Source organism: Schistocerca serialis, chromosome 3, assembly GCF_023864345.2.
Source record: "Schistocerca serialis cubense isolate TAMUIC-IGC-003099 chromosome 3, iqSchSeri2.2, whole genome shotgun sequence".
Classification (NCBI taxonomy): Eukaryota; Metazoa; Arthropoda; class Insecta; order Orthoptera; family Acrididae; genus Schistocerca; species Schistocerca serialis.
The window spans coordinates 1,072,219,221-1,072,238,814 of record NC_064640.1 but is presented as its reverse complement, the minus strand read 5'-3'; the positions used below and the strand labels follow the sequence as shown (position 1 = coordinate 1,072,238,814).

The 19,594-nt window shown below is 42.0% G+C and overlaps 1 protein-coding gene across 2 annotated transcripts in view; it reads left to right on the top strand.

Annotated features, from left to right (window-relative positions):
* LOC126471502 (F-box/LRR-repeat protein fbxl-1-like) overlaps nucleotides 1-19,594 on the top strand; it is a 133,124-nt gene that overhangs the window by 42,179 nt on the left and 71,351 nt on the right. For both annotated transcript variants that reach the window (XM_050099720.1, XM_050099719.1), the window contains exon 3: nucleotides 15,928-16,153. In XM_050099720.1, the coding sequence (XP_049955677.1) occupies nucleotides 15,928-16,153 (226 nt within the window). The remainder of the gene's footprint in view (nucleotides 1-15,927; nucleotides 16,154-19,594) is intronic.

Below are 19,594 nucleotides of genomic sequence, written 5' to 3'. Positions count from 1 at the left end.
CTAGGAGAGAGTTTCTGCTCAATAGAGCATATGGGCAGTTATTAACATCTCACTTAGACTGTTTATTGGCATCATTTACTTCCAGTACCATGGATGTTGAGGAATTATGGCCAAAGTATAAGCCTATTGTAAATCGTGGTCTGGAGAGTTACATGCCTAGTAAGCAGAAAACAATGGAAAAGACCCACCACGGTTTAATAACAAAATTCGTCGGATGCTGTGGAAGTAGAGGCTGTTGCACTCTCGGTTCAAAAGCGAGTGCATAATTGACGACAAGTGAAGGTCAGTAGAGATTCGTGTGTCTGTGAGATCTACACGCGAAGCATACAACAACTACCGACATGATACTTTAGCGAGAGATCTGGCAGAGAACAGAGTAGAAAGATCGAACCCGTAGTGTTCGGATACAGTATTACTAGTGTCCTGGTCGACACAGTCGAGTCATTTAAATATCTGGGCGTGACATCGCATACCGGTACGAGCTGGAACGAGCGTGTGAGAACTGTAGTAAGGAAGGTGAACGGCTAACTTTGATTCATTGGGAGAATTTTAGGAAAGAGTGGTTCGAATGTAAAGGAGACTGCATATAGGACACCGGTGCGACCTCATCTCGAGTGCTGCTCTAGTGGTCGAGATCCGTACCGGGTCGGACCGGAGGAAGACGTCGGAGCAATTCAGAGGTGGGCCGCTAGATTTGTTGCCAGTAGGTTCAGACAATGTGCGAGTGTTATGGAGATGCTTTGGGAACTCAAATGGGAATTCCTGGAGGAAAGCCAATGTCATTTTTGAGAAACACTATTGAGGAAATTTAGAGAACCTGCATTTGAAACTGACTGCCAAACGATTGTACTGCCGCCAACATACATTGTGCATAAGGACCACGAAGATAAGATACCAGAAATTAGAGCTCACGAGGAGGGGTATCGACAGTCGTTTTTCCCTCGCCCTATTTGTGAGTGGAGCAGGAAAGGAAATGACAAGTAGTGGTACACAGTGCCCTCCGCCACATACTGTACAGTGGCTTGTGGAATATCTGTGTAGACATAGATGTAGATATGGCCCACCAAATGTGCAATAAAAATAAAACCAGCACACAATATGTGCCTGTTTATATTAGACTTACACTGAGGTGACAAAACTCACGGAATTGCAATGTGCACGTATACAGGTGGGGTATAAAAGGGCAGTGCATCGGTGAGCTGTCATTAATACTCAGCCGATTCCTGCCGAAAGGTTTCCGACATGATTATGGCCGTACGACAGAAGTTAACGGACTTTTAATGTGGAACAGTAGTCGGAGCTAGACGCGTCAGACATTCCGTTTCAGAAATCGTTAGGGAATTCAAAATTCTGAGATCGGTAGTGTCTGGAGTGTGGCGAGAATACCGGATTTAGGGCATTAACTCTCACCGTGGACAACACAGTGTCCGATAGCCTTCACTTAATGACTGAGAGCAGTGGCATTTGCTCAGAGTTGTCATTGCTTACTCACGAGCGACACTTCGTGAAATAACTGGAGAAACGAATCGGGGACATACGACAGACGTGTCCGTTAGGGAAATTTGGCGTTAAGGGGCCACGGCAGCAGACGACCGATGCGGGTGTCTTTGCTAACAGTACGAGACTGTCTGCAGTGCCTCTCCTGGGCTCGTGAGCGTATCGGTCGAATGTTAGATTATTTGAAAACTGTGGCCCGGCCAGACGAGTCCCGATTTAAGTCGGTAAGAGCTGACGGTAGGGTCTGAGTGTGGCACGTAGCCCACGTAGTTGTGGACCCGAGTTGTCAACAGTGTGTTGTGCGAGCTGGTGGTGGCTCCACAATGGTGTGGGCTGTCTTCACACGGAACCAAACTGGTCCATTGGAGCAGTTCTGTTTGGCTACTAGGAGACAATTTACAGCCATTCATTGACTTCTTTTTTGCAAACAGTGATGGAATTTTTATGGATGGCAATGTACCATATCACTGGACCGCATTCCAGACAACTCGAGTGAACAATTCGGCCACCCGGAATGCCTGAAATGCAAATCTCGTTGAACATTTGTGGGACGTAATCGAGAGGTCGGGCTGTGCACAGTACTGTGCTGTGGCAACACTTTTGCAACTACTGTGTAAACAGCTACAGAGGCAGCGCGGCTCAGTACTTCCGCAGAGGAAATGTACGTAAATGACCTTGTGGGTGACATCGGAAGTCCACTGAGGCTTTTTGCGGATGATGCTGTGGTGTATCGAGAGGTTGTAACAACGATAAATTGTACTGAAATGCAGGAGGATCTGCAGCGAATTGACGCACGGTGCAGGGAATTGCAATTGAATCTCAATGTAGACAAGTGTAATGTGCTGCGAATACATAGAAAGATAGATCCCTTATCATTTAGCTACAAAATAGCAGGTCAGCAACTGGAAGCAGTTAATTCCATAAATTATTTGGGAGTACGCATTAGGAGTGATTTAAAATGGAATGATCATATAAAGTTGATCGTCGGTAAAGCAGATGCCAGACTGAGATTCATTGGAAGAATCCTAAGGAAATGCAATCCGAAAGCAAAGGAAGTAGGTTACAGTATGCTTGTTCGCCCATTGCTTGAATACTGCTCAGCAGTGTGGGATCCGTATCAGTTAGGGTTGATAGAAGAGATAGAGAAGCTCCAATAGAGAGCAGCGCGCTTCGTTACAGGATCATTTAGTAATCGCGAAAGCATTACGGAGATGATAAATAAACTCGAGTGGAAGACTCTGCAGGTGAGACGCTCAGTAGCTCGGTAGGGGCTGTTGTTGAAGTTTCGAGTACATACCTTAACTGAGGAGTCAAGCAGTATATTGCTCCCTCCTACATTTATCATGCAAAGAGCCCCTGAGAATAAAATTAGAGCCCACACAAAGGCATACTGACACTCCTTCTTTCCACGAACAATACGAGACTGGAATAGAAGGGAGAACCAATAGAGGTACTCAGGGTACCCTCCACCACACACCGTCAGGTGGCTTGCGGAGTATGGATGTAGATGTAGATGTAGATGTAGAGGACTCCAGTGACTTGTCGAGTGCATGTCAACTTGCTGCACTGTGCCGGGTAAAAGGAGGTCCGTCAGCAATTTAAAGGGTATCCTATGACTTTCGTGGCCTCAGTGTATTATTGTATGTTCTGTTATTATAAATTACTTTTATTTAGAGTATCATTTGTTGGTAAGAAGACGTAGGGATATGTCTCACTTCTGTGTAGTGTTAAGCCCATTACAGGCTACTGTTACTATTGTGTGCCAGTTCATTAATGCACTTCCCTCAGTCACACTTGAAGTTACTTCTACACCTGCCGACGGCACTCCATCTGATATAAAATGCTGCATTCTCCTCACTGAGAAGTCCTCAGTGTGGTCACAAATTGTAGTTGCTCAGCAATCGAGCCTGCACTAAAGTTTGGGCCACAATTCTGATAGTATACAGTTATGAACTTCTGAATGTACAGCTTTTATACTTTGCATGCTTTGGTTGTTTCTCTCTCACACCACCTAATGCCCGAGTGCAAAATACTGTGTAGCGAAGTAAGTAAGAATTTCCTCTTCGTCATGCTTCTGAACCGACAAGTGATAGTCGTGTCGAGATGTACAGTTTTTAATCGGCAGCTGGTGCCAGAGCTCTCTTTGTTTTGCTGTGCTTTGCTGTGACAAGTTTTATGTTGTGATTCACAATTGCTGTGTAAATTAATGAAATGAGTGTGTCATTAAGTAGACAGCATAGTACTACTTTATTATCAACATAACTTATTTGCATTATTTTCTTTTGATTGGAAAGCTTGCTGTTAAAGTGAAACAGTTGAATTATTCTTCAACATGGTTGGCACAATTAAATTGTAAACTGAAATTCGTTTACTCCATTTCATAAGAATTCACTTGCTTAGGTTTTTCATTTTGATTTTGAATTGAACATACACTGTGATCAAAAGTATACAGACACCCCTAGAAACGTATGTCTTTCATATTAGGTTCAGTAGGTGCCACAGTATGATTTCATTTGTCTGAGATGCCAGATGTGAGTGCAAGTTGCATTTGTGTTTGTGTGTGTGTGTGTGTGTGTGTGTGTGTGTGTGTGTGTGTGTGTGTGTGTGTATGCGTATGCGTACACATGTCTATTGCTGACAAAGGCCTTAATGGCCGAAAGCTATAATTGTGTGAATCTTTTTGTTGTGCCTATCACAACTCAGCATCTCTGCTATATAGTGAGTAGCAACTTTCCTTCCCTAATATTGTTAACTCTGAAAGCATACTCTGGTTGGGATTTGTGGGGAAGATACAGATGACAAGATGCCCAAATGAATAATGAAAGACAGGTTGTGTTCCACCAGATGGAAGGGCTGACCGAGAGCTAGATGGCGGGATACTGTATCCACTGACCTTACTGAGATAGAGATCTGATGGAGGAGAAAAACAGAGAACAGATACGTATGGAGGAAGAGTATTGAGGAGCTCGAGGTCCACCGAGACCTGTAGCGCCAAAACGAAGAGGAAATATGTTTCATTTTATCAGCCTCAGTCCTTCTTCTCACTGCACACAATACACTCCCTTGCACAAGAGCCCAATTTGACTGTGTTTACATCCAAGTATCAGTATCTGTCCACCTTGCCTCTCAACTCCAGCATATTTGACAGATATTTTTATGAAAAATTTCAACACCAGTATTTATGAGTGGTATAACGCCATACTCGTCTTTTTGAGATATTTTGATTGCCATTTAAAAAAAAGAGGTTTTGATTGCCATTAAAATGTATGCTGTTCCATTAAAACAAATTATGATTGGGAAAAGGGTTAACTGTGTTCACTCCATAACAAATTTAGATGCCCCTGTGCTTACTACCAATTGCTGAAAACCTCATGTCAGTATCTTGAAGCTGAAGGGGGTGTGCCTTGCATGAATCAAGCTGTTTATAATATTCTAGCAAAGTTTTGATAGAATTTAAACTCTTTTTAGATTAAAGGAGACTAGTCACTGAAAGTGTATGTCCGTGTGTGTGTGTGTGTGTGTGTGTGTGTGTGTGTGTGTGTGTGTCAGAATCACAATTTTATTGTCTCATGACATACATAATTGATTTAAAGTAGAGGATGCTTGTAATTGTAAATAATGTACCAGAGGTACATACAATGTAGAAAGAAACCTAATCTATAAAAATCATTACAAATTTGTTTCATTATTCTACAAAAGGAATCTTCCCCGTCATTCAGAAATTCCATGCATGAACAATAACATTTTTGCACTAGGATGGTGCATAATTTTATCTTCAGTGAACCTAGTTCCATACTGAGAAAGTTTTTCATTTTTAATTTATCATAAATTTTTATAGCTGTTTATTGAGGAGCCTGGGAGTAGAGATTTAGCCTATGATATAGCAACAGAAAATTATCTTCGTTTCTTGTGCCATATATAAATTGAAAATGGTTTCCCATAAATAATTCTGGATTGATATGGGCAAAGACAAACAGTTCATAAATGTAAATACATGAAGTAGTTAAAATTTTTAGACCTTTGAATAAAGGTCGGCATGACGCTGTAGGATCAATAGTTCATATATTTATACTAATACTTTTTCAAACTAATAATATTCTATTTACACTACTTCTTGCCCCCCCCCCCTCCCAAAAGATTATACTATATCTTATAATAGATTCAAAAGAGTTGTGGTAAACAACATTCCTAGTGAAACTTCCTAGCAGATTAAAACTGTGTGCCAGACCGAGACTCAAACTTCACAGAAGCTTTTCTGTGAAGTTTAGAAGAGAGGAAATGAGGTACTGGCAGAATTGAAGCTGTGGGGATGGGACGTGAGTCGTGCTTGGGTAGCTCAGTTGGTAGAGCACTTGCCCGCAAAAGGCAAAGGTCCCGAGTTCGAGTCTCGGTTCAGCACACAGTTTTAATCTTCCAGGAAGTTTCATATCAGCGCACACTCCGCTGCATAGTGAAAATGTCATTCGGAGAACTTTCCTAGTGTCCGTGTCACTTGCATAGAACAGTATTGTCATTGAGATAGGCTTATATGAGAAGACCGGGATAATTTTTTTTTCTAAAAATACCCCAAGGAATTTGACAGATTCTGCTTCTCCAAGTTCCTCATTTTTATGGATAATTTGGAAGTCCATTGATTTTGGTTTTTTAAACTGTAGTATTTAGTTCTTTTCCTGTTCAGTTGTAATCCACTTGCACCAAACCAGTGTTATAAACTATTTAGGGTGACATTCACACAGTATCTAATAATAGAATTAAGTAATTTCAGTACACATCTTATTTTTGAGGTAAGAAAAAACCTTCAATGTTGTACCGACCGAAAGCAAGTAAAAAGTGTGCAATATTCTAGCATTATCCTATATCCACATCTGCATCTACAGAGTGTCCCAGGATTTGGGAACGTGACAGAAACGATCATTGTAAACAAAAAACGTCACATAAGCATGGGCTCTAAAGTACATACCATAAGAGCTATGAATACACCCTGTATATTGTGTAACAAGTCCCTTGTACTGCAAGCTCTCTGCTTTCCGCATTTTGAGAGGTGGTGGTATGGATCAAAACAAATAAAAAATTTCCAGTAAGCAGGGGCTCTTAAGTGCATAGCTTAAGAGCTACAAACATTTATTCAGTAGAAGAGATGTTTTTCAAAATAGCAAAGATGAACCAGTGGTCATAGCTTTTAAGGTATGACCATAGGCACATTTTACAGCCCATTCCTACGAAATTTTTTGCTTCAATCGATCATTCCTGTCGTACCTCCGAATATTGACTGTTCCTGTTGGGATATGCTGTACGAAGGAAGGATCGATATACTGGTGGACTTCCGGGAGGTTGACTTCTGGGAACGTACGCACTCGTAATTTTAAAAGTAAGCTATTCTGTGGTACACGACACTCCTCTCGCAGTGTTTACCATTTGAGTTGACTGGACATCTCCTCGATGCTTTTGCACTTACTAAATGAACCTTTACGAAGAAGAACCTACAAGATGTGAAACGTAGAGAAAATGTACATTGTTGCAACACAAGAAGCATCAAACACATATACACGCCTTACCACAGACTATCAAAATCAATAAATAGCTATGAAGTCACAGGGCACAAACTATTTAATAAGCTCCCACATGCTATACAGGATCTTCCTGAACATACATTCAAAGAAAGACTGCATGAATGGTTTATTGCCCACCCGTTCTATGATATCAATGAATTCTTCAACTGTAAAATGCAGTAATCCAACAGATGACCCACTGTACATTTATTGTAATATAAGCTAAAATATTTCAGTAGTCAATACCTTATCACACTGTATTATAAATTGTAACTTCATTTGACGTTGTCAATTGCTGTAATGGCCTAAAGACAATAAAATCTTTATTATTATATGACAAAATGTTCTGCTCTACTTTTGGGTATTGTCTGTTTCTTCTATCAGTCCTATTTGTTACAGATCCCAGACTCACGAGCAGTATTCAAATACAGTGAAACCTCGCACAGTGAGCACAATTCGTTCCAGAATCTTACTCGTAGTGCAAAACACTCTTTAAGGGAAATAATTTATCCCGTATAAAGTGATGTAAAATACGATAATGCGTTCCGTGCAGAAAAAGTACTAAAAGTTTTATCTTCCTTGTGCCATTTGTTCAAAGAAAATTATACATACAGTATTACGTACATGATAGGGACAGGGAATGTGAAGTAGGTGGTGACCTGGTAAAGATAGCTACCCAAACATAACACTATGTGCATTTCGTGCAGCGTTTCAGCATCACAATTGGCCTCATCTTAATGCGGCTGTTAGGCACGTTAACATGGTGCTGGAGAAGGCACTGGTGGCAGAGGGGATGGGTCACCTTGCAATTGTGCCAGTACAGTCTTATCAGTAGATCAGGTTTCACTAGGCATGGCCTGCACCTCAAAAGATATAGGGAGGGGAGGCTGGCAAAGCTTATAGGTGACAGTGTAGTGGGAGGGGGTGGTGGGATCACTCGTGGAAAAATTCCTGTAGTAGTTGGTGTTAGAGCTGCACCTTTTTTAGATTGAAGTCAGCTGATAGGTATACCTGCTTAAAGGAAGCCCCTCTAACTAAGGAATCACCGTCAGAGGACGTCATGTTCCCGAGTAGAGAAGGAATTAGCGTATTTCATCAAAATGTAAGAGGTATTAGAGATAAAGTTAGTGAACTGCTTATAGATGTTGACTCTGAAATTATTGGTATATGAGAGCACCACATAAATAATTTGACAATTCAGAGGCTTCTTTTACCAGGATACAGATTAGCTGGCTGTTTTTCAAGCAGTTCCTTGCAGGATGGGGGAGTGGCTATGTACGTAAAAAATAGTATTCCATTCGAGTCCATAGACGTATCACGGCACTGCACTGAACAGATATTTGAATGTTGTGCAGGGGCAGTTGAATTTAATGAAACTAAACTTGTATTTTTTCTTGCTTATAGGTCCCCCAACTCCGACTTCAGAGCATTTCTGCTCAAGCTAGTGAGGTTTCTCGATTCACTTTATAATAAGTACCAGAAATTAGTTATACATGGTGACTTCAGTGTTAATTTTGTATATGATTGTGCAAGAAAAATGGTGTTGGTAGATCTCCTAAATTCGTGTGATCTGATACAGACTGTGTTTTTTCCTACTAGGGTGCAGGGGAACAGTAGCACAGCCATAGACAATATTTTTATTCATTCTTCATTACCAGATGGGCATTCTGTTAGTAAAAGGGTGAATGTCCTTTCAGACCATGATGCACAAATTTTAGCTCTAAAAGGCTTTTGTACTCAAACGAATGTCACATATAATTACAAACTGTGTAGAAAAGTTAATACAAGGGCAATTGAGAGTTTTTTAAAACTCGTCAAGGAACGAGAGTGTCAGGATGTTTATAGTGCCGATAACATAGATGATGAATATAACGCTTTCCTTAACACATTGCTCCTGCTCTTTCAGAGCTGCTTTCCATTAGAACGTTCTACATGGAGTACTAGCAGTAAAAGGCAGCCTGGGTGGCTGACTACTGGGGTAAGGATATCATGTAGAACAAAGTGGGAATTATATCAAAATGTTAGAAGTAGTCACAAACAAGCTACAGTTGCCCATTGCAAGCTGTATTGTATGGCGCTTAAAAATATTACTAGGAAGGCAAGAGTATGTGGTGCGCAAATAGAATAGCTAATTCACAGGATAAAATTAAGACCATATGGTCAGTTGTGAAGGAAGTGTCTGAAGGTTGACAATATAAAGTCAGTTCGTAGTAAAAATATTTCTGTTACTATTAAATCAGATATATGTACAGTATTTAACAATCATTGTCTGAGCATTGCTGGTGAATTAAATAAAAATTTAATTTCTACAGGGAATCATATAATTCTCTTAGAAAATGCCTTTCCAAGGCTGATGTCTGAAATACTCCTCTGTGATACTGACAAGGGGGAGATTTAGTAAATAATTAAATCACTGAAGACTAAGGATTCTCATGGATATGATGGAGTTCCTTGCAGAGTATTAAAGTACAGTGATGCACATGTAAGCCCTGTACTTAGCCATATTTGTAATTTTTCCTTTAGGTATGGTCAGTTTCCTGAACAATTAAAATACTCACAAGGGAACCTCCACATCGCACTCCCCTGAGATTTAGTTATAAGTTGGCGCAGTGGATAGGCCTTGAAAAACTGAACACAAAACAATTGAGAAAACAGGAAGAAGTTGTGTGGAACTATCAAAAAAATAAGCAAAATATACAAACTGGGTAGTCCATGTGGAAGATATGCAACATCAAGGCTAGTGTGAGCTCAGGAGCGCCGTGGTCCCGTGGTTAGCGTGAGCAGCTGTGGAACGAGAGGTCCTTGGTTCAGTTCTTCCCTCGAGTGAAAAGTTTTTTTTCTTTATTTTCGCAAAGTTATGATCTGTCCATTCGTTCATTGACGTCTCTGTTCACTGTAATAAGTTTAGTGTCTGTGTTTTGTGACCGCACTGCAAAACCGTGCGATTAGTAGACGAAAGGATGTGTCTCTCCAATGGGAACCGAAAACATTTGATCGCAAGGTCATAGGTCAACCAATTCCTCCACAGGAAAACACGTCCGATATATTCTATATGACACTGGTGACGCCATGTGCATCACATGACAAGAGTATGTTGTCGATCCACCTAACTTGTGCACTTGGCGAATGGGTAAAAAGATTCTACCTTGCCCGATTTAGGTTTTCTTGTGGATGTGATAATCACTCCCAAAAAAGTGATGAAAACATAAGAGTTTGTCTCATAAACTGCAACAAATGAATGCAACGGTTTCACAGTCACACTGTTTTCCTGTGCTCTGTCAAAACATATGTTTTTAACATTTTCAAATTTTTCCGTGTGCAGACTGTCAAATCCTGCATATGTCCAAGCAAATCTGAACATGTTCTGGAATTTTGGAGAGCGAAGTTGGTTATGTGTAAGTGCCTGAACTTTGATAATTGTCTGAAAATAAAAAATTAAACTTTACACTGGAGGGAAGACTTGCACCAAGGACCTCTCGTTCCGCAGCTGCTCACACTAACCACGGGACCACGGCGCTCCTGAGGTCACACTATCCTTGATGTTGCCTATCTTGCACATGGACTACTCAGTTTGTATATTTTGCTTATTTTTTTCATAGTTTCACACAACTTCTTCCTCTTTTCTCGATTGATCTGTGTTCAGCTTTTCAAGGCCTATCCACTGTGCCAACTTTTAACTAAATCTGAGGGGGGTGCGATGGGGAGGTTCCCTTGTCAGAAGTAAAGCTGCTTTATAGAAAGGGATAATGTAGACAGTTTTAGACCTATTTCTATGCCATCAGTGTTTGCTAAAGTTATTGAAAAGGCTGCTTATGTAAGGATAATTGATCATTTTATGTCACACGATTTGCTATCAAATGTACAGTTCGGCTTTAGAAATCATTTAACAGCTGAAAATGCTATATTCTCTTTTCTCTGTGAGGTACTGGATGGGTTAAACAAAAGGGTTTGAATGTTAGGCATATTTTTTGATTTAACTAAGATGTTTGATTGTTTTGATCACCGACTATAGCTCCATAAGTTGGTCCATTACAGAATAGGGAGAGTAGCTCAATTGGTTCATCTCTTACTTTAGAAACAGATAGCAAAAGGTCATTACTCACAATGTTGAGAATGTCTGTGATGTGGGATCTGAGTGGGGTACTGTCAAATGGGGGGTTGCCCCAGGGATCAGTGTTGGGGCCGCTCCTGTTCCTTATTTATGTAAATGATATGCCCTCTAGTATTATGGGTAATTCTAAAATATTTCTGTTTGCTGACGACACTAGCTTGGTAATAAGGGATGTTGTGTGCAACAATGGCTTGGTTTCAAATAGTGCAGTTCATGACCCAAGTTCATGGCTTCTGGGAAATAAACTAACACTAAATCACAGTAAGACTCATTTTTAGAGTTTCTACACGTAATTCAACAAAACCTGACATTTTAATTTCACAGAATGGGCTTATGATTAGTGAAACTGAACAGTTCAAATTTCTGGGTGTTCAGATAGATAGTAAACTGACGTGGAAAAGCCCACGTTCAGGATCTCGTTCAAAGACTTAATGCTGCCATTTGTACTATTCGAATGGTATCTGAAGTAACTGATGGTTCGACATGAAAATTAGTCTACTTTGCTTATTTAAATTCACTTATGTCATACGGTATTATATTTTGGGGTAACTCTTCTCATTCTAAAAGGATATTTTTGGCTCAGAAATGGGTGGTTTGGGCAATAAGTGGTGTAAGTTCGCGAACCTCTTGTCTGCCCCGGTTCACTAGTCTGGGTATTTTGACATTGGCTTCTCAATTTATATATTCTTTACTGCTGTTTCTTGTTAGCAATATCAGATTATTCGCAATATCAGCTTATTCGCAAGAATAAGCAGCTTTCACTCAGTTAATCCTCGGCATAAATCCAACCTGCCTTTGTATCGTACTTCCTTGACTCGTAGGCAAAAAGGTGTGCAGTATACTGCTGCATCCATTTTCAATAAGCTACCACAAGAATTCAAAAATCTTAGCAGTAATCCACGCACTTTCAAATCGAAACTGAAGAGTTTCCTCACGGGTCACTTCTTGTATTCTGTTGTGGAGTTCCTTGAAAAATTAAGCTGATTCTTATGTTGTATTGTTGACTGCGTTTACTTAAACTTATGGACTGACTTTTTTTGGGGTGACGATTTTCAGTGGACGATGCAACCAATTCCCACACTTTCAGCATTTCTCGTATTGGACCAGAAGATTGCTGCTTTGCTGTTACTGCCGCCTCCTCTTTCTCCTGTTCCTCCTCCTTTGAAGAACTCCTCTCCACAACTCCCTGCCGTGAAACACACTGCAACTCTATAAGCTCTTCGGTGCTCATTTCTTGGCTGTAATCTTCCACAAGCTGATTGATATCACTGTTGTCCACTTTTAGTCCCGTGCTCTTAACAAAGACACAATCTCATTGACTACAGGCTCCACAGGTACTGACTCTATTGCCTCCGAGTCACATTCGACAGTGCACTCTGGCCAAAGTTTCTTCTGAGTAGAAGTGAGATTTCTCTCGGTAATCCCATCCCACACCTTTTTGGTGATCTTGACACAGGTAATCGTGTGTAAGTGATATTTCCAAAACTCTCCGAGAGTGAGATTGGTAACTTCAGTCGACTCAAAGAAATGCCTGAAGAGTGCCTTAGTGTAGGGCTTCTTAAAATTAGAAATAATTTACTGGTCCATAGGCTGGAGTAACGGATTTTGATGAATTGAAATTCTTCAAGGAAGTGGTCTTGTAGGCCTGGAGGATTGGAGAATAGGCAGGAGCATTGTCCATAATGAGCAAGATACAGAGTGGTAGATTAATCTCGAGAGAATATTTTTTCATCGAAGGACCGAACACTTCGTCGATCTGATCACAAAAAAGATCGTGTGTCACCTGAGCCTTGTTGTCGGATCTCCACATCACATTTAACCTGCTCTTGTGCCCTTTACACTTTTTGAAGGCTTGAAGAGTTTCTGAATGGTAAACAGGGAGAGGTTTAATTTTCAAATAATCTCTCGCATTGGCACAGAATAGCAGTGTGAGATCGGCTTTGGTTGTCTCACACCTGGGTAATGCATTCTCCCCTGCTCTTACAAAGGTATGTTTCAGTATATTTTTCCAGAACAGACCTGTCTCATCACAATTAAAAACCTGCTGTGGCAGATAACACTCAGAATCTACGAGCATTTTGAAGTTTCTGATGAAAGCTCTCTGCTGCCTCTGTGTCCGCCATGCAGTGGACGCTAGTTCTTCTCTTAAACTTCTCGGACCACCCACCGCTTCCCTTAAACACTTCAGTGAATCATTCTCACCTTTTCACAAATTATGTTCTCATTAATAGTGTTTTGCAATTGCTTTTCATTTATCCATTTTATCCGTATAAGGAACAACCTGTCAGTATCGTCCAGAATACGAAACCATTGTTTGGATGTTCATGTCACTCGCTTTGCAGCCTGTATCTCCTTAATCTTGTCCCGGTTCTTGAGGATAGTGCAAATAGGTGATGCTAAATCAGCAATGCTCACACCACGTCTGCATTTTTCAATTATTTTACGTTTCATTTCTAAGGTCATTTTCTTACTCTTACGATCATATTCTTGCAGCTTTAGCTTCTGGGACATTTTTAAGAAGCTTATTAAAATTTGTGCATAAAAAACACTGTGGGAACACTATTTTAGAAAAAATGTGTGATTGCAAGCTGCAGTAAGGTGGGTAGCAGAAAGAGCGCTAAGCCCGGACTGTGGTATGTACTAAAGACATTACTGATATGCTGCTGCTGACAATGAAAGTTGCTCATATTGGCAACTGTTTCCCCCACCGCGTGCATACGGCTGGTGATGTTGCACTAAATCGTCGTGACTCGTGCTTGTTATGTGTGTCTGTTTTTAATAATTTGTTTAGCTCATTATGTGAATTGCACATTGTGGGAGCTGCTTATTAAGTGAGGTTCCACTGTATTGGCTGAACGAGGACTTTTGGACTAGCTCCTTTGTGGGTGGTCAGCTAATCTCAGTGTGGCATCAACGTTTTCCTACACTTAGTTTTACAAGGATATTCTATTTTAAAATGCTCTGTGCACATATTCCAATATAATAAATATGGCTGCTTCCAGGGATTGTTTGGCAATTGTGTAATTGTCCAGTAATGGGTCTTTCTGTTTATTTATGCGCAATATGTTAATTTGTTTACTTTGGGGGTCAACTAACAGTCACTGCACCAAGTGTCAGTCCTCTGCAGTCATCATCTGCAAACTGACTGACGGGCCTCTTGATGTTCTCCACAAGGTCATTTATACACTCTGTGGATAGTTACGGTCCTACAGCACTCCTTTGGGGTATCAACTTCCTTTGTTATAATGCTATTGCAATTTTGGCTTACATGCCTTTGTCACACTTAAGATTCAGTGCCGTATTGTTGTTATTGTTCTGATTTTCATTCCAAAGATTCGTGTGATGCACTTCCCCCTGCCACTCTTTCCTGTGCAAGCCCCTACGTCTCCAAATAGCTGCTGCAACCAATGTGATCAATGTGATGTGCATTCCAGCCCAAGATGCTGGATTGGCGGTCATGTGTGCATTGTGTGTGTGTGTGTGTGTGTGTGTGTGTGTGTGTGTGTGTGTGTGTGTGTGTGTGTGTGTCTTTACTGACACAGGCTGTGGCCAAAAGCTATATGTGTGAGTGCCTTTTAATCTCATCTGACTGCAACCTGATGTGTCTTCTTTATGGTAACTAGCAGTCCGTCTCTTCCTACATTGTTGGTGTTCGTACCTCGAGTTTCGATTGTTTGATATATGAAAAATAACAAGTCTTCGCTTCAGCTTACGACCTTAGTGCACATCGACAGCAGGAATTATTACCCTGTCACAACTAAATTTTTCTGTACCTTAACTATGTGTCTGAAGAATTTCTTTTATTTCATCATCTGTGGAGCTAGTTGGTATATAAACCTGTACTACTGTGGTGAATGTTGGCTTCATATCCATTTTTGGCCTGCATGGACTCCTATTTTGTATGCATTATTAAACCTACTCTTGCACTACCCTATTTGATTTGTATTTATGGTCCTGTACTCACCTGACTGAAACTCCTTTTCCACTTGCCACAGAACTTCACTAATTCCCACAATATCCAACTTCAAATCATCCAGTTCCCTTTTTAAATTTTCTAACCTACCTGCCCAATTAAGGGATCTAGCAGTCTACGACCTCACCTGTAGATTGTATGTTTGGTTTTTCACGATGACGACATCCTCCTTATCGGACCCACGTGGAGACCCGAACGGGGAACTATTTTACCTCCAGAATATTTTACCCAAGAGAATGCCATCATCGTTTAACTACACAGTAGAGGTAGCACGCCCCCAGGAAAACTAACAGCTGTATTTTCCTGCTGCATTTAACTGTTTGCAGTACTGGCACAGTGAGGTCGTGTCGGTTCTTGTTACAAGACAGTGGCTTATAATCCAAAATTGCAGTAGCACAATAAAAACAGTTACAGCTAAAAGTGAAAATGACATCTTTTAAGAACTCCCTTGGGATATTTCAGAGGTTACTAATATGTCTGAAGGTTTCTCTTTACTAAGAATGGCATACTATGTTCCATTTGTTAGGAGCTCTTCTGTTCAGTCACAAAACTGGTCCAATATTCCGTACGCTCATCTTTTGTTTATTAGGCTACAGTGTGGAACCCTGTCAGACATCTTCCAAAAGTCGAGGAACGTCAACCTGGGCACCAATATTTGCTGCCTTCAAGATCTTGTGGATTAATTCACTATAAATGGACTACACAGTTAACGAGAGTAGTTTTACGCACGAAACTTACGTCAAAGTATAAGAATTCGATCATTATGTGTTTCTCATTGTGCGCCTCTCACACTGCAGGGCACAGAATGGGAGGAGCTGCTGCGGTGTCACCTGCTCCGAGTGCGCCCACTGCAGGTGTGAGAAGACGGACAGAGAGGTCTTACGGACAGCCGGTATGATGCCACAACTCCGGACACTTACGATGATGCGTGGTACCAGAGCTCGCATCTTACGTAAGATCTGCAGGAACTGTCCGAATCTCACAACTTTGCAGCTTCACGGCTGTCAGAAGATGAACTACTCGGTAAGTTGAACCTTCAGCTATGGTGTGAGATATAAATGAGGGCCCACTTGTGCGAGTACTGTTTTTAACCAGATGGACAATTCCTGTTTTCTGTACTTTATAGTGAGGGATTGGACGGGTTAAAAGATACGTGTGCTTCTGAGAAACAGAAAGTGCACGTGATTCAAAATGTAGCAATGTGGGACCTCTCATCTTGCTTTGAGATCACTCTTAGAGTTCATACATGGTATGTTTCTTTTTTTTCATTTTTTAATTTATTTTTGGACTACAGTTACCTGTTAAAATTATATTGTAGGTTACATTTCTCATATTATCGTTAACTAGCCTTTTCCCTGTGGCTTCGGTCACATACACTTTTGACGCATATATTACACACACGTCCTCCTCTTGCTCGCTGTGTCTACTTCTTCCTCTCCCTGTCTCCCTCATCCTCCCACCTCTTCCCTACTCCCACCTCTTCCCTACTCTCTCTCTCTGCCCATCTCTTCCTCCCCTTTTCTCTCTCAGCTTCCTCCTCCTCCCTTTCTCACCGTCAGTCTCTCCTGTGCCCCCACCCCACCTTGCTCAGCTGTGCCACTGCAAGTCGTGCAGATACTACTCACATGACATGCCAGTCATGCAGGGCAGCCTACATGTCAGTGGTAGGAAACCCTTTTGTGCCCATATAACCACTCCTGTGGAAGCTAGGAAGTTCTAACTGCCATAGTGCTGAATGTGATACAGCAAGCAGCATGTCTTCCAAATTTGGGTGAAATTGATTAAGATGCAAATGACAATTTGCTTATTTCTGTAGTGTGAGAATTTTTGATGCAATGACCAAACTCGGCAATCACGGTTAATAGAATAATAAAAAGTAGCAACCGGGATCACAAATTTGTTTTATATCTGGTGTCAGTAATTGGTTTCAGTCATTAAACCGACTTCAGACTGAGACCCCAGATGATGGAGGAGCCTGTGCCAAGCTCTGTTGTGTGATGCCTGTTGCTGTCTGGGACAGATACTACTTGATACTGGCTTCTCTCCTCATCTGGAGTCTCACTCTGAAGACAGATGTCATGTTCTCAGCTGTAATTTTTTATCATTACGGTAGAGTGTAATTAGTCTTGTCGAGGAAGCAGCTTCTCGTACAGCTTAGCTGCAGCGTGCTACCTCGGATGACAGTGAGGGAAACCAGACACGGATCAGCTCTGTGCAGCAGATTAATGACCAGGTCTTCTGTTTTTGTTTTAGGGTGCAGGGTCATATGCACCCGTGTCAGAAATGTAGAATGTCGGTGCCAATGACGAAGGCACCCCTGACATCACGGTCAGTTCGAGAGCTGTCAGTATATGCAAAGGTACTATTGTGAATTTCCGTGTGAAGGTCGTGAAACTGAAGGCGATAGAGCGAGGCTGGAGGTAGTGACTTTAGGAAGCGAATGGAGGCTGAGGCGAACACGGGCCGCTGCGTGAAGTCGAGCTGGTGAAGGGTTCACACGCGTCAGGAAAGTGGCAGGTATTGTGAAGTTAAGCTGTCGGAGGAAGAGCCGAAAGTGAACTCCGGGAGGTAACAGAGAAAAGGGACGTGCCCCATGCTGGCGATCAAAGGAGTCATTGAAGAAGGAGGCATAGGGTGGGTGGCCTGCACGGCAGACAAACGGTGTGCTTACCTGCTGAGGAGAAAGTAGGATAGCGGTAGTTTGGCAGCTTCAGCGTACAGACTCTCAGCCGGTCCAGTGAATAGGTGCCAGTGACCAAACAGATGCCACAATGGTGAATAGTATTGAAACAGGATAAGAGGGACAGATGTGCAGATGCAAAAACGAAACACCCCTAGTGTAGTTTTGAATGGAAAAGGGACCGGTACAAACAGTGGAGGGTGGTTCGATCTGCTCCCCAGGAAGTACCACTGAGGACACGTACAACATTGAGGGACTGCATACAGTGGGCTGTTAGGTAAGACATGTGAGAGGACCGAGAAAGTTTCCATCGAGCGTGAGACCCAATAATTTCATAGTTTCAACAAACTGAAGAGGTACAGGTCTGAGGTGCAAAGATGGCGGAAGAAACCCGTTGCGCCACAAGAAATATGTACAAACAGTTTTGTCAACAGAAGAACAAAAGCCACTGTCCGTGCTCTACAAGTAGAGACGATCGAGACATCGCTGAAGATGCTGCTCGATGAGCCGAGTCAGTGGAGAACTGGAATAGATGCAAAATCGTCGAAAAAAAGGGAGCCAAAGATGTCCAGTGGGAGTCAGGCCATTATGGGACTAATGGCGACAGCGAAGAGGACGACACTTGGGATGGAACCTCGAGGCACACTGTTTTCCCGGATAAAGGTGTCTGACAAGGCAGAACCCTCACGTACTTTGAAAACTCGGTCTTTTAAAAATTCCTGAAGGAAACGGGATATGCGGCTACCGAAGCCCCACCTGTAGAGAGGACAGAGGATACCGGTCCTCCAGCAGTTGTCGTAGGCTTTCTCCAAATCGAAAAACATGGCCACAATCTGGGAGTTCCGCAGCAAACCGTTCGTGACACGGGTGGACGAAATGAAGAGATGGTCGACTGCAACTAAATCCACAGTGTGCAATGTTTAGTAAATTGCGAGAATCATATGTTCCGTCACCTTGCAAACACAGCTGGTGAGAGAAATGGGGCAGTAGCTAGAAGGAAGGTCCTTACCGGCCTTAGATATGGGTATGACAGTGGATTCATGCCAGAATCTGGGATGTGATGTCATCAGTCATACGACCACACCAACGCCTGAGACACCGATCCGCCGGATGTGATTCTCTCAATAAATGGAACAGAAGAATGTCTGTGTTAGCCAAAGAGTACACAACCAGTCACAGTACTTACGCTTGCCACGAGGCACTGCTGGGCCATTTCGTGTGCAGCAGGAGAGTAATGCAGTTGTGCCAGTCCACAGTTCGTAGCCGCGCTCAGTGGTCAGCCAGTGCCGACGTTAGTCATCATCTGCAGCTCAGTATTGCTGCCATTGAGTCTTTGTTGCTTCATTCCAAGTTAGTCTTCAAATTCACTGGATTCGACATTTGAGATTACGAGACATTAAGTCATCACTGCACGATTTTTGACATGTATATTATGTCATTCTACAGACGCTTAGTCTAGTCGCGCCTTCTATAATTGATGACCAACTGATCGTGGACTGCAGCAAAGTTAAATAATAACTTCTTTCTTATTTTGTACTCCTGCTAATTAATTGTGTTTTCCTGTTGTAGCTACCGAGCAGTCTTGGCATAGTTGAACCCACGTTTCCACCTCCTCGGCTACCTCATCTTCGCCACCTCGTGTTGACGGACTTGATTATGGTGGAAGATCGAGAGCCGTTGTGGGAAATGTGCCCTCTGCCCAGATGCGGTCGTACATGTTAAGCAGAAAGTGCTTGCCCTGCCCGAGCCTCCTCCACTCATTTCCGACGGATGAGAAGGCAGGA